This window comes from Atractosteus spatula, chromosome 11, assembly GCF_055471065.1.
Source record: "Atractosteus spatula isolate fAtrSpa1 chromosome 11, fAtrSpa1.hap1, whole genome shotgun sequence".
NCBI classification, from domain to species: Eukaryota; Metazoa; Chordata; class Actinopteri; order Semionotiformes; family Lepisosteidae; genus Atractosteus; species Atractosteus spatula.
In genome coordinates this window covers 31,877,940-31,893,358 of record NC_142716.1, presented here as the reverse complement: position 1 = coordinate 31,893,358, position 15,419 = coordinate 31,877,940, and the positions used below count along the sequence as shown (strand labels likewise).

At 40.5% G+C, this 15,419-nt stretch overlaps 1 protein-coding gene across 1 annotated transcript in view; it reads left to right on the top strand.

Moving 5' to 3' along the window:
• The window catches only part of xpr1a (xenotropic and polytropic retrovirus receptor 1a), a 127,574-nt gene that overhangs the window by 100,709 nt on the left and 11,446 nt on the right, over positions 1 to 15,419 (top strand). Inside the window, exons 10-11 of the mRNA XM_088928334.1 lie at positions 1,865 to 2,033; positions 6,319 to 6,513. Of these exons, the coding sequence (XP_088784460.1) occupies positions 1,865 to 2,033; positions 6,319 to 6,513 (364 nt within the window). The remainder of the gene's footprint in view (positions 1 to 1,864; positions 2,034 to 6,318; positions 6,514 to 15,419) is intronic.

Sequence of the window (15,419 nt, the reverse complement as noted above, 5' to 3'; positions counted from 1 at the left end):
GTTAACAACAAATGCCTTCTTCTTTCTACACCTTCCATAACAATGGGATAGGATTTCTGATTTAAAAAAAAAATAATTTAGCTGTTTAAGTATTCCAGCTCTATTGCCACCGATAGAAAAAGGTATCCTAACCATTTACCACTTTACCATTGCCTTTTGTTTTTATTTTCTTGGGTATAAACAGTTGTTGATTTAGCAAGTTAAAGGGTTTTGTTTGAAGTGATCTAATTTTACAGCGTATTTCTTGCCTGTTTGAATTATTATTGCATTTTTTAACCAAACATCTTACTGACTTGAGTTTGTCCTGCCATTCACCAGCTGTGACTGGGATATGAAGTGTGGGTTATGAAGCTGGGTGAGCTAGAGTTGGGTATCAAGTGTAGGGTTGCCACTGTAAGCTGCATCCATCCAGTGGATGCTATCTGCCCTGATATACGCACATTTATAGGACAGTGTTCTCCGAATGGTCCCCTTACCTCCTGCGTTCAGTTAAGGGACCATGACCTCATTACCAGTTGATGATTCCAAATTGCTAAAAGGAAGGAAAAATGTTGATACAGAAATGCATATGGTACATATTAGGATTTGTGGCTGTATACATCACCAAATAACTAAAAAAGCATTTTGCTTTTAGTTTTCCTGTCAAAAGGTCTTACCATGGATAAAGTAATCCTTAAACTTGATATTGTATACACTGGGTTTTGGTCAGCTGTGATATAAGTCTATGCTTTTAATGCTCATTTAGATAGAAACATAAATACATAAATCAATCAATAAATGGAAACATTTACTTTCTGGGATTTCACAGGGTTGTCTTATCCGATTAGAAACAGATGGGGAATGGAATAAGGCAAGCTGTAGTATAACTTGTCATCAGAATGGCTGTGATGGGAAAAGGAAGCACGTGGTTTCCAGAGCCCTGTTAATCTTAAAGTAATTATTGGAGTGTTCAGGACCAAACTGTGACATTAATAACTTCATTTAGAGAACTGCCACAGGGCATCTCATTATACATTTTACCTAATTCAACCACCATAGTAGCAGTCCTTTCTCTGTGTTTGTTAAAATGTAACTTTGCATTTCGATGTTCATTGACACAAGAATGAGCCTTCTGTTAGCAGCTTGGCTTTCTTCTTGAATCCTGAGGAATTTATCTGAGATATCACTAGTACTGTATATTCCACAGAGACCGCATTCAGCTCAGCCTTAGACTCCTACAGCAGTGCTTCCCATCCTGCGGTTGCCAGAAACAAAGGCAAGACTTTGAACCCTTACATCTTGCAGTGTGTAAATTCAGCACAAACGCACACAGTAGTGTGACAGCATTTCCAGTGCCTTTATTAGCCATTCAGTAATATTTTAATAATCTATGTTCAAAACGGAGCAAGGCTGGGCCTGGTCTGTACATTTGTGGAAGACCTGCAAGTAAAATAAGGTTTCTTAGTGGTGCTAGAGGGTCAGTTAGAGGTAGCACTCTTCTCACTGAACGTGAATTTTTAAGCCAATAATCCAGTTGGTGACTGGGGATGAGGTGTGAAAATTGATAAAGGACATTTTCACTTCTACACCTAATCTGTTAGTGTGTAGTGGCTGCTATATAACCCCCGCTATCAAAAACGGGTCCAACCCCTTATATTAAAAATTCTGTTGCTCGTCTTCAACCACAGTCACTTTAAAGGCATCTGTAAATGGTATAAGAGAAAAGCAAGAGAAAAAAAAACCCTACATATTTGTGCCTTTCTTCCAATAATGAGGAGCCTTGAGTGATTGGACTGTACCTGTAGTGCCTGAAGGTCAGAAGATGCCTCTTGGTTGAGTTAACCCTACTAACGCGAGTCTTCTCTCCTCTTCTTTCCTCTCACAGTTCCGTGTCTTCACAGCTCCATTCCATAGGGTGGAGTTTGCAGATTTCTGGCTGGCCGATCAGCTTAACTCCCTGACAACTGTGCTGACCGATCTGGAGTACATGATCTGCTTCTACAGCTTTGAGCTCAGCTGGGGTGAGAGAGACGGGCTTCTGCCATTGACGTCAGGTGAGTTTCACCGCCAGATCCGCAGTAGCCTCTGTTACAGTGAGCTTCCTGTCCTTCCCCTTAGATTCTGTTTTATACATTCTGTGGCTTAATTTCTACCCCAGTGCACAGAATACAGTGGTTTGAAGACATTTCTTTACAAATCTCTTGACCAGCGATGGGCAACTCAGTCCAGATGAGCTGGAGTCTGCCCCTCAGAGAATGGTGATTGGACTTATCCATATGAGTTCAATTAAGAAGCTTATTAGAGGTTGATTAAAAACCTACAGACCCAGTGCTCTTCCAGGACCAGGGATGAGAACCAATGAGCTAGAGCCATACTTGGCCATTCAGTAGCCATTGAATAAAGAAATGATTTGATCATTTCTGTTGTCTGGCCTATGAACATGCCATGGAACCTTTGTTTTAATTTGAACAATATTGCACATTTTACAAAGGGTATTGAAAAAAATACCAATAAATTGATATTTAGTTTACCGGGCATCTTTGTGGACTTCTGTTAAGCAAAGTCCATACGCTATGAGTGAACACTTGAAATACATTGTGGAAATTGAGCTGATATGATGAGTTTTTCATTCTAAATTTACTCTTTGCTGAGAGAGAGACATCTTTGTGTGTGTGACATTTATAGAATAACTGAAAGGTTAAGTCAAAAATGACCATTTTGCTATGTTCAGAAATATTTGTATATGCAATGTTCACTTCTAAAAAACGTTCTTTCATGGCATCACTAGAGAGCATCTGGGGCTGTACTTGAATTATAAAACCTTCCTTTGTTTCAATTCAGAGGATCACAGGAAGATGCGCTGTGTATTTTTTTTTACATTAAGGAGAGTGGCCTTCCCAATGCCCATGTCAGGAACAAAACAAAATTGGCAAAAAAATGTATAAAAGCTGTAAAAATATAGGCAAGCTTGATAAAGTCTCATACAAGCGTTAGAAACCTTTGCAAGGATTGTTTGAGGGGAAAGAGTTAAAAACAAAACAACTTTTGTGCAGAAATATTCCCAGTGAGCTGGTGAAATTAGCTCCTAAAAGCGTTTGCCTGCAATTAGCTGCTGTGTAATTAAATGGAAAAGCTGGGCCTTTGGAAAAGCTTTGACCCTCATCCTGAGCAGTTACAACACAAAGTAATGAGAAGGAAAAGCAACCTGTAGGGAGAATTCAGTGGTCTGTCCATGTGCCATGAAATGCATCAATGACCTTGATTCTCACCTGCCATTATCTTAGAACTGGTATCTCATGTGCAGTTTAAATTGTTCTGACTTTTGTGCCTCATGTGATGTTTTCAGCTTGTCTGCTGCTCACTCTGTATTTTGTTGTCCAGCCTGTCTTATATGTTTGTTGTAGGGAATTCCAGGCAATTATGAAAACATTAGTGTTCTTTTCATTCTCCACAGTTGAAAGGAAGAAGGTGACGTAGCACACTTCATCGGTGCATTACAAAAACAGCTGTGAAATTCTTGCCAAAACTTCAACAGTGGCTGCAGAATTGCTCTTACAGTGCTGGGAACCCTATAGATATTTCATTGATTGGTGTATAATATTACAGTATATTTTCTGTAAACATTCAATTAGCCAGTCTTAAAAGTAATGAAAAAGTATACAAAATGTAAACTACACCCTTAATATTGACACTTTAAATGGGAGTTAAAATATCTCCTGCACGGATGTGTTCTTTAACCATTTCTTAATCAAGGACACTAAGTGTTCTTTGGGATCAGACTTGAAAATGCTCCATCTTGCCGCCACTGTTGTTGTTCAACAAAAGAAAATGTCAGCTGGAAGAGGTGTTAGTGGGACCAGTAGGAGGCGCTATACTGTAATAAATTACACTGTACTGTAATAAAAAGGTGGTGTTCTTTAGATAAGATGGAAAACTCACAGTCGCAGGTCCTGACTCTCTGTGATCATTACAAATCCCAGGGCGTTTCTTGAAAAGGGCATGGGGTGTAACTCTCGCATCCTGGCCAAATGTCCCCATGGCCTTTACCAGTCATGGCCTCCTAATAATCCCTATCTATGAATTGGGTTGATCACTTTGCTCTCCTCCCTACTGATCGCTGGTGTGTGGTGAGTGTACTGACGCACTATGGCTGTGCATTGGCGGTGGTGGAGTGGAGTCCCTATTACCTGTACAGCGCTTTGAGTGGAGTGTCCAGAAAAGCACTGTACAAGTATCATTTTACTGTTTTATAGTTGTTGTCAATACTTAGAGGTTTGGAAAGGAAAAGATCAACAGAGAAATAAACACAGAGAGGTGAGGTAGGAAAATGAGACAGAAAGCTCAGGGTAGAGATGAATCAAGAACTATCCTCAAATATTAGGTCTTGGATCCTAGGTTTAACTGAGGATTATTCTGTATGGAGTATGCATGTTCTCCTTATGTCCACATCAGTTTCCTCCAAGTGTTTTGTTTTTCTACCGTGTTCCAAAGACATGCTGGCTATTTAGTGTTTTGCCCCAAAATTGTCAGTACGCTTGCATGCCGGAGTAATATATTGGAGAAACATCCTATCTTGCGCTTAGTGCTTCCAGGACTCATTGGGGAAAATCGTTTTACAACACACTTCCAACGTAACAACACATTGACAGAATAGACTCAAGATTGCCACAACCCTTATCAGAAATAAACCCTTATCATCTTTCTTGCAATCGATGAGTAGGTGATTATAGACTATGACCCCTCACCTCACTGGTTATGAAAACCTTGGAATGGATTGTGAAAAACAAGATTGTAGCAAAGGAACAGGATCAGTCTGAGCCATTTCAGTTTGCTTATAGGGCAGGTAGGGGTGTGAAAGATGCTAGAAAATGCTTTTTAACTTTGTCCTCCAGCTTCTTAATCAAAAATAAGACTCATGCAAGGTTGCTATTTCTGGATTTTTCTTCAGCGTTTATTTGTATTCAACCTTATTAAATTAAAACTAAGCTGTTGTCTAATTTTGGTCTTCATCTTAATTTTTTCAGCCGGGTTATTAATTTCCTTACAGACAGTAACCTTACAGTCACTCGGAGAATAAGAGTCAACAATGCTTTGTCTAACAAGCTGTATTCTTCCAGTGGTACCAGTGTTACCCCAAAAGGATGTGTATTGTCTGCCTTACTCTTTGTTCTGTACACAGGTTATTATAAAAATTTTCAACACTCAAGACACATAATTAGGCTCTTATTATTTGTTGCAAGCAGATGAATGGGACCGTTGGTCAGTCGTAAATGAGTTTGCCACCTGTTGTGAAAGGAACTATTTGAAGTTTACTTCAAATTACTGGTCTCAAAGGCCAGGTAGATGCATTCTCAATAGAAAGTTCATATTTGTGATTTATGATCATTCATAACATGTGAAGAGATTTTTCATCAAGTTAAGGGAAGTCTTCGTGTGCTAGCTGCATAGCCAGACTTTTGGTGTGTTTGTGTCTGTTCTACTGTCATTGCCAGTGCAAAGACATTTTGTTTCTCACTCTTCCTGAAAAATTGGTTCTAAATTTACCAAGCATACCTTAAATATGTTTCCACATCTATAGACGGTGGTACAGGAAAGTCTTGTTTGGTTCCAATTCACCTTGTCCTGGCCACTATTTTAATTTCTCAGAATGCCCCTGTATAAAAGAATGTCTGTTTGTTATACAGTTAGTGCCGCTTGTAAATGCTCATCAGAAAGGCGATAGAAAGTGAAAAAGAAGTCTCAGTCTCCCAGGATGAGCCACAGCCTGGCCCATACTGGCAGATGTAGCTCCCTCCCATCAGTCTGCTGCCAGTGCCAAGCTGGAGGAGTGAAGGCAGGCGGTGGTTAAACTACTCAAGCTCTGACTGCATGTATTGCTGTGTTAGCCAGCTTTTATGGATTTATTCTGGACTTATAGTTGCAAAATAATCTCCCTTCTGTTTTAAAATGGATTTTTAATTTTATTCTGCGGTAACAATATCTGTATGGTCAATTCCAATTCGCCAATGAATCCCTCATATGTAAGTCATAGTCACTCATCTGTAAAAAACCCAAGTGCTCCTGGAAGACATTCCCATTGCTATAATTACTTCTGTTAGCACAGTTCTGCTTTCTCAGGAACACATCCTCGGCACTAAGCAAAGCATTGCTGTACGTGACCACCTTCTACTAGACTGCTCGCTTAAGTAACTTGCCATTTATCTGTTTATTGTTTATTTCCTGATAATGTTTTTTCGTTAATGTTTAATGTTAATCCTGTGCAGTGTTCTTGTACTTCAGCACTCAAAGTAAGGAATCAGAGGCTCATGACTCTTCTGGTGTTGCCTTGCTACCCTGCAGGTAATGCGGTGTGCAACAGCTACTCCTACGGCTTGCGGGCCATCATCAAGTGCTTGCCGGCCTGGTTCCGCTTTGTGCAGTGCCTGCGCCGTTACCGTGACACCAAGAGGGCCTTCCCCCACCTGGTCAACGCTGGCAAATACTCGACCACCTTCTTCATGGTCACCTTCACAGCTCTCTATAAGACCCACAAAGGTAAGAGCCTGGGTTCTCGGTAGATACTAGTCTGTGTGCTTCTGCCTTCAGGACCTGTCGTGAACTGATCTCCTGTGACAGTTATTTACTGTAGCTGGAAAGCAAATTTTTGTGTTTGACGATGTACCATCCTTCCAAAAAAGAGCTGCTCCCAGCATTAGTTCTCTGTTTCCAGTGAGATGCTCATTCTTCTATTCTGCTTTCACCTTAAGGTAGCTACTGTAACTCTTGAGAATTAAACGTAGATTGCATTTATAATTCAGTCATTTTGAACAGATGCAGCAGCCTTGGTTGTTCCATTTTATTCCCTTTGTGAGACTTTGTTACAGGGTATCTTTAATTATCCAACTGACCTTGGGTAGCAGGGTTAATTCAGCAATTAACTGGCATTTTTAATCATCAAGGACCTGTTTAGATGAAAGTTGTGCAGTGGTACCGACTGCTATGGAATATGATTAAGCTTCATAAGATGAGTAGTCAATCATTTTGCTGCTGATGGTTATGCAGGGCGCAAGCAGAAGTACAGTATATAAAATCTACAACTGAGAGGTGGCCTTTTGCCCCGTCTGACTCATTTGGTTGTCATTGGCTTATTGAACCAAGGATCCCATCCAGCTTTTTCTTGAAAGGTCAGCTTCAACCACGTGGCTCGGTAGCTTGTTTCTTATTTCTATACCTTTTGGGTAAAGAGGTGCCTCCTGCTCAGCATTTTAAATGCACTTCGACTTGTGTCCTCTGATTTGTGTTTGACTGCTCATTCTGAAGTCCTCTGCATAGATTTTAGGCAATGTCTTTGAGGATGTTGAATATGCGTATCAGGTCCCCTCATAGTCTTTTTTTTTGTTCAGAACTAAAAAGGTTCAGTTCTTCCAGCCTGTCAGTGTAGGAGATTCCAGATTTCACATCCCAGAATGCATCTGCCTGCTCTTCTCTGTACTAATTATTGAGCAGCAATCTGTATTTTGTAATGTGGTGATCGAAACACTGCACGGTATAGGAGAGGCTTAGATAGTGTCAAAGGAACAAGTAATAGGTTTATTCCATGCTGAAAAAAAGAAGAAAGAAAACACAACGTTTCGGCCGTGGAGCCTTCCACGTAAAGTAATTTACATCCTCAGTGTCCAACAACTTGAGAAATTGACTTTTGAAGAAAGACCATAAATTGCATCTGTTTGTTTGTTTTTTTGGTTTTTTCCTGTTTTTGTTCTGGATATTTCTTCTTATATTTCTTTGTACTGAGAAAGACATAAAAAATCTGAAGTTTCAGTCAGGATGTCCAAGGGGATCTCTTTAATTCAAGACACCAACCAGGCCAGTACTGTGTGTAGTTTTCAAGATAATTCACGATATTAGGTACATCCATTCCAGGACATTGACCTTGACTTCCATTTTGGGCGAGGGGATGGATAAGGTTAAACTTACAAAGTTTCACACTTTGTGTTGCCCTAACATGGCTCTTCCAAATTCTTGCTGCGATTTTTGTGATTTTGTTAATTAATTTCCACATACTTGCATATTTGCTTTCCTTGTAGGTCTACATTATGTGACAATTTTCAGCAGTGTTTTTAATCCTGGCCTGATCTTGTCAGACCATAGAAGCTAAACAATCTTTTGAAGAACACTACGGTGGTTTTGGAGATTGTAACATAGTGAGAAGTGTTCAGCATGAAAACCCGTCTCCACAAACTGCGGAGGAGGGATGAATGTGAAATTTGCACATTTAACCCTGTACAGTTGCTATCAGAATTCACTGTTCACTCCAGTTTTTCACAATAGCTGACGTGTAGCTGAGACTTTAACAGAGTGACTTCCAGACCATAGGGGTCGAACTGCACATCTGCCCCTGCTGCAGAATCATTTACAACAGAACCTCGTCTGGCTGTCTCATCTGAAGGTGATGGAGGCTGAGTCACACTTTCCCAGTGAAACGCAGTGAGAGCTGAAGCCCAAACCTGAGAAGCTGCCCCATTATCTACACAACCACAAACCACCTTTCCTCCATTGTAATTATTAACAGTCTTCAACGTCTATAATTCTGCGCTTACGCTCAGACTGACATTTCTTTTCCTGCTGCCATCACCAGTTGCCATCTCAGGCCTTCATTAAGGGTGACAAAGGAAATCCACACAGATTGAAAACGGAGTGCAACTATCTTCTGTCTCAACCACAGGCTGCTGACTCAGTAACTTGACAATGATTATGGAGTAATTCTGACTGCTCACGCAGGCCTCCATAATCCTGCACATATCATGGAAGACATCTGAGATGGCACAAGAGGGGTCTCATGTTCATAAACCAAATCACTGAGTAAGAACTTGAGAAAGGCACATACATGAAGAGACAAGTAAAGTGTTATTCCATGCTGAAAAGAGAAGAAAGAAATACGACATTTTGGCTGTGGAGCCTTCTTTGGGTGTGTGTGTTGTCAAAGTCAAAGCAAAAAATGTTACATTTCAGAAGAAATCCTTTACGGATGATATTAAAACAACAACATCTGTAAAGAATTAGGAGGTGGTTAGAAAGCCTGGTCTTGGAACAGAGCACTGTGAAGAAATGGAATGCTGGTTTGGTGAGAGGAGGGGGCAAGTTACCCTGGTAGGAGTAGAAGGAATGATGAAGAGATCTAGAAAAAGATTTGGAGGAAGGCATAGTGGGTTGCAGCAGAAGTAGGCTTAAGTAGTTCAACTAGGGAGCTGCGTCAGCATGCGTAGGCTGCAAAGGAAAAAGTAAAGGTTTATTCCACGCTGAAAAGAGAAGAAACACAATGTTTCGGCTGTGGAGCCTTCTTTGGGTGTGTCATGAAGAGACTAATTGGTCTGCTTGCTATCCAAGCTTCAACAATATGCCTCGAATAGTCGTTTTAGACTGCCACAAATGTTCTTGTAAAGAAATGTACCTGTTTTCTGTTATATATTTCCTTCCTCGTAATTTTCACTTGTATCCTCAGACTCAAGTTTCACTGTTAATAACTGAAAATGTCAAATGAGTTGACTTTGTCATTGCCTGAGGAGATTCTGAGCACTCAAATCAAATCCTCTCATTGTCCTCTCCATCTAAGAGTAGGAAGGTTGTTTTTTTTATCCTGTCAATCCTGTCAATATCGGAGCCATTTGACAGGTAAACATTGTATTATAAATATAGTGCTGAGAGCATGGCTATCATTTCAAGGTAAATATTGTGAGGTTCCAACAGTCAAATATTTCTGCTTTGAGATGTGGATAATAATGCTACAGATGTTAAACCTTTTTGATATAAAAGCAGTATATATGGAGAGTGAGTTATGTTGTGTTCGGGATATGAAACAATGTATTTTTAAAAATCTTTGAGAAATTCAGATGGCTTTTTCACCTTTAATTGGTTTTTCATGCAGAAAGAGACTGACTAATGACTTGTCTTTCATATGTGAGATTCTGGTCAATCTGTGTTCGAACCAAGTTATTAGCAGAAAATGTCATGTAAATGAGATGCGATTGCATTAGCAGCCAGTAATTGTTGGCTTTCTCTGAGACATCAAATTCCCTGTGCTCTTCTGCTTCAGTGAATCTCCCTGATCAGTGCATGCTGCTGCAGTTGGCTGGATGTGCATGCTAATAAAGAGCTTTGCTCTGGTGTAAAACACTCACCACAAGCAGAGCTCTCTCCAGCTATGAACAGGCTGTCAGCATCTGTAGCCAGGGAGAGGACTTTGCACTGCCAACAGTTGAGATGAGGGGAGGAGGGACTGGGGTCCAAACAAGGGTTAGTCAAGTCTGTACCACAAGATGTCACACAAGAGCATGTGTTGTGCCTGCTACAATTGCACAACCCACTGTAAGATGTTAAAACCTTTCTGCTGTTTTGCTATTTTTGTGATTACAGTTGCTGTCCTGCGCTGTGTTGTTCCCAGCATGTTTTTTCTTGATACACAAAAGGTCTCTATTACGCGCGATGCTTAATCGTTCTTTTACCTCAGCTCTACTTCAAGTATTTCATTTAACATTAGCATATTGCACAATGCTTCAGTACCATGGAATTGGGAAGTGAATAATTGTTTGTTTCTCCTTTGGTCTTCTTTTTCTGCAAGGTATCATTCAGGGCTTATGAAATTCACTCAGTTGCATGCTCATGGTCTGGGTGAAAATAGACAGCGGTGAAGTACATGTGCACTGAGGCTTTCTGAAAGATTCTCTGAGCACTACTGGTGTACTGGATCAGCACTCCTGTCTCTCACCTGCTGAGGTCTCCAATATCTACCTGACATGACCCTCACCTCACCCAATCTGATCCAAACCCCTCCCTAGCTGTAAGAATAAGCTCAACCCAAACTCTTACTTCACTTCTGATCTGTACCCCGATTTTAACATGAAAAAATCCTTATCCTAAACTCAGCCATCACCCCATTCCTAGCTGTGACTCTGACCCTGACTTCACTTTGGACCTCAACCCCAGCTGTCCTCCAAACGCACTGCAGATTTCTCTCACTTGCGATCCTCATGTTGTCCTTCAGCAGCCTGACACTTAACCTCCTACCTGTAAATCATTTACAGTAGTTCCCCTGGGGAGGGTCCTGGTTTATATTCCTGTTTACTGTCCTGATAAATCAAAATCAGGATGACATGCATTTCATTTTCCCAGCACTGCATCCTCTGCTAGTTATGAAACTCCTTTTTTGTTCTTTGTCCATGAAACTAGTACGAACTTATGTTCAGTTACGCTTGCAAAAGCAGCCTGACAATTACGAGTTTGACAATGTCATATGGACTAGGGCAAAGTAGTACATCCAGATAGTTAAAATTCACTTGATAATTACCAGATTGGAGGCATTGAAATAGAAGAAACCACTCTGAAAAAGGCCGTGGAAGTTAAAACTAATTAATCGTTCTTCTAATTCACTTTGTTCAGTTTAGCACAACCATATTGGCTCCTCCTCTGTGCAATACAGGGAAGTGCCTATAAACATTTAACAGGATAGAAGGCATGTAAACATTCTACAATGCACTAGTAGACCTTACTTTAAACAGTGTACAGTGCATAACACAGAGCAACCAGAATACTTCCAGGTCTAAAAAGATCAGCATACAAAGATAAGACAACGGACCTGATTCTCTTTGGTCCTGAGCAGAGAAAATTACAAAGGCACTTAATACAGGTATTCACAAAGCCAATGGATTACTTTATGATTAGCAGTGAGCAACCAGGCACAACCAGAAATGATCAGGAAATGCAGGTAAAGTAGACAAATGAGGGAGGCAGAGTAGCAAGAAACTCCATTTACTGTACTATGAGTGAATGAAGAAAAGAGTGTGGAAAAATATTTCAAATGACAGGTCTCTTTTCAGTGAAAAGATCTTTTTTTACTATTTCTTTGGGTAATGTTGAAAGCACAATAACACAATTTATGACTTATGTCTTTATTATTAAGATGCTCTTGCTGTCACATAGTTTAATGCTTCTTGCCAAAACAAAGATGCAGCCTACATCCCCATTTTTGTCAGGGTATCTCCCCCGAGCCGTCTGAGCCTCTGCGTGTCTGTACAGTGATGGAGGAGCTGCATTTAGAATGTAAACATTCTCAATTCAAAACCTTTGTGTCAGTGGACACATGAAATCAATGAAGCTGTCAGCCCAATGACAGTTACATTCTTGATGCATTGTCAAAGATCATTGATTATATGTTGATAAAAAAAATTAGAGGCTCAGACCCAGTCTTTTTTTAATAATTGACCTTGTTCATGCCTATAGGGGATTTACGCTTTAAAAATGCAACATAATTATGCTTTATGTTAAACCCTAGTTAACATAAATCTACTGCTTGTCGCCCCTCAACCTTGATAGCCACAGGGCCTTTTGCATTTCATTCTGCCTTAATGGATTGATTGAATATGCTGTAAGCTTAATTGGTCCTAACTACAGCCGTATTCATGGCTTGGGTCATTGAGGGGTTGGGGTTCCCTTTAAACCTTGCCGAGCAGTGACTCTCTAGGCCCAGAAGAGCAGCCCAACCTTAGGGAATCCCCACTAAGAGTTGTGTCTTGTGTGCACTCGGCCAACACAGACCTCACTCCTTGCTCCTGGAGAGGGGCATTCCGGCATGTCCGGTAGCTTCCCTTTACTCGACATTTTATAAAGCCGATCCGAAAACAGATGTAAAAAATAATTTATGTCACAAAATTAACTCTGTGATTTGTTGCTTTTCGGTCTTTTTCAGACAAATGCAGATCACAAACCACACACCTATTTCTGTCTGCATCCGTCGTCCAAGTTAAAAGCTTAAATACAAAAGCATCAGTTATTATGCACTCCACAAGTTTCGTGGTTAACAACTACAAGTATACAGTAAATGCATATCTTTATCATTGCTACAATATGTAACATATGCAGGAAAGAAACCATGTTCAATTTATTTTTCACTCCATTTGGTGATCACTGTATTTAGAGTGTAAGATTTATAGTGGTCTTTTCTATATCAGTGCATTCAGAGTAGACTTCAAAGTATAATCCTCCTCTTTTGCAATGAACAGATTATAGACAGCAGTATTTCTTGAAGGTCATGGGCTCCTCTGTATTTGTTGCTTCAATTTCAATTGAGCTAATTATGTGGATGAGTCTGAAGTTGTATTAATCAGTTTGCTAATCAAAAACCAGCTTTAAAACCAGGAGGATTCAGACCCTTGAGTTGCCTGTGTCAAGCAAGGAAGAAACTAGAACTAAACTTTGAAAAAGCTGGATTAAAAGATTTCTTTGACATTGTATTTTTAACTCCAACCTGAAATCAATTTTTCATTTTCCAGCAGTGGATCCGATACTAAATGGGCATTTCTTCTGCTCTGCTGATCACTCATATCTCACGAACAGCAGTGAAGAACAAATATCCTTGTAACGGTTGAATTGGAGTGTAATAATGTTCAATGATGAAAATGCATACAGTACTTGGTTGCTGTTACCTTTTGGTTTTAGTTTGTGTGTTGAGAAGATCTGAAGGTTCTGTACTTTGTTTTACAGCAGTTTAATACAATCTTGGCAGGAAATTGGCTCCATTGATGCCTCCAGCATCAGTTCTCAAGGTATCATGTTCATGAAACACGCCCAGCAGGGAGAAGTGCCCAAGGCAGAGAGGTGAAAGTACATCAGCTTGCCTTCAGTTTGAAGAACATTGTCTTTATGGTATCAGAACATAGCTTATTGTACCCATCTTCTGAAAATGATCTTTAATTCTGAGATTGTTACCATAATTTTTATACAGTTTCTGACATAGAATTGCTACCGTATGTACAGTATAACACTAAACCTAGAAAAGTGTGCGTTAAAATTTTGTAATGACCTGAGAATTATTAGATAGAGGGTCTCGATACTTATATTTCCAACTGAATTAAGAAACATGAACATGCCATTGTGTTGTTTTACCTTGTGTACAGGATGGGAATTATGGATCCATCGGGGACAGTGAAGTCTTCTGGTAAAATACTAGTGCAGTCGGCATTTTTCGTTGAGCTGTGACCAGTGCTTGTTAAAGTGTCAGTGTCGGCCTTCTTTTGATATCATTTTGTAGAGCTATATAAAATTACAGAAAATGTGAAAACTTCAAATTCTCAGGAGTTCTGGATTTTAGACAGTGACGGGAGTTTTATTAGGAGTTCTAGGTTCTTGGTTCCAGGGCATTTGCTCTCATTGTGGTTCAATGCCTGGTTCTGGGCTCTTAGCTGCGATTGTTACTGGACTACATTGTTCCAGGACCTTGACTCTCATTGTGGTTCATTGCCTGGTTCAAGGGTCTTGGCTGCAGTGGTAGGTGGTTTGCCTCCTACTTGGACTTCACACTACACTCCATTGCCCCCAGTCATCAATGGATGACAGGCTCTGTAATTCCCCCTCAAGTGAGCTGCAGTCACTGTACAACCAATAGCAGAGGCAGAACACGAAATGAGTTTTGTAAGTGGAGCAATAACTGGGCTGCGTGACGAGGAATACCAATGCCCTGCTTTCTCTTCGGCAGCAGGCATGGGGGGAAGGGGACTTGCTGGAGGAGATTGAGTTATAATTGCCTGCCTGCAGAGAGAACATGTCTCCTAGACACCAACAGAATAGCAATGAGGCTTGGGTATGACTGTATATGATATTAGTTTCTCTCTTTGCAGGCGTGTGTGAGTGTGAGTGCCTGTGTGCGATGCCCCATTGTACCGCTGAAAGTACAACGATTCACTTTTGTATCTTCCAAAATCTCATGGATGTCGGTATTATTTTCATCATCCTGAGATGAGAATCTAAGCCAAGAGCCGTCTTTTTAAATGGGCACTTCGGAAGCTGTTCATTGAGTAAAATGCACATATTAAGTTCAGAGGTTAAACTTGGAGGACAGATGAATAATGTTGTCATAACTTTTTTCTATGAGCTGACTCTCAACGGGGAAATGGCAAATTCCCACAGTTCCATGCAGGCCTTGTTCAATCGGCTCAGCCCAACAATTCCCAGCTTTTCACAGGCGGGGACCGATAACAGAACCAGCTAGCTCCTACAGCATCTTTTTCATTAAACGTACCGTATTTACATAAAAGGAAGGGTTTTCATATCACATTTTAGTATTTAGGGCATGTGAGAGCTCTATATGTCATTTAAACTGTTAAGGATTCAATGTAAATGTTTAGATGCTAGTTGGACTTCGAATCTGCAGTGACCCACCCGTAGCCTAGAGTATAGAAGCCTCACACAGAAGGGGCCTCCAGCTTGCAGCACAATAGTGAGCTCAGCAGACACAGAGGAGTGCTGGCTCTGCTTGTGCTCAGCCCTTCTGCAGAGCTTCAAGTTGTTCACAGACAGAGGTCTTCCAGTTGTCCTTTTGCAGTTGGCCTTGAAGTTGTCCTGTTTTGCGCTTACTGTGCACGGGCAGGGGAATTTTGGGAGTAAATGTATAAGAAAATAAATTTGAATTG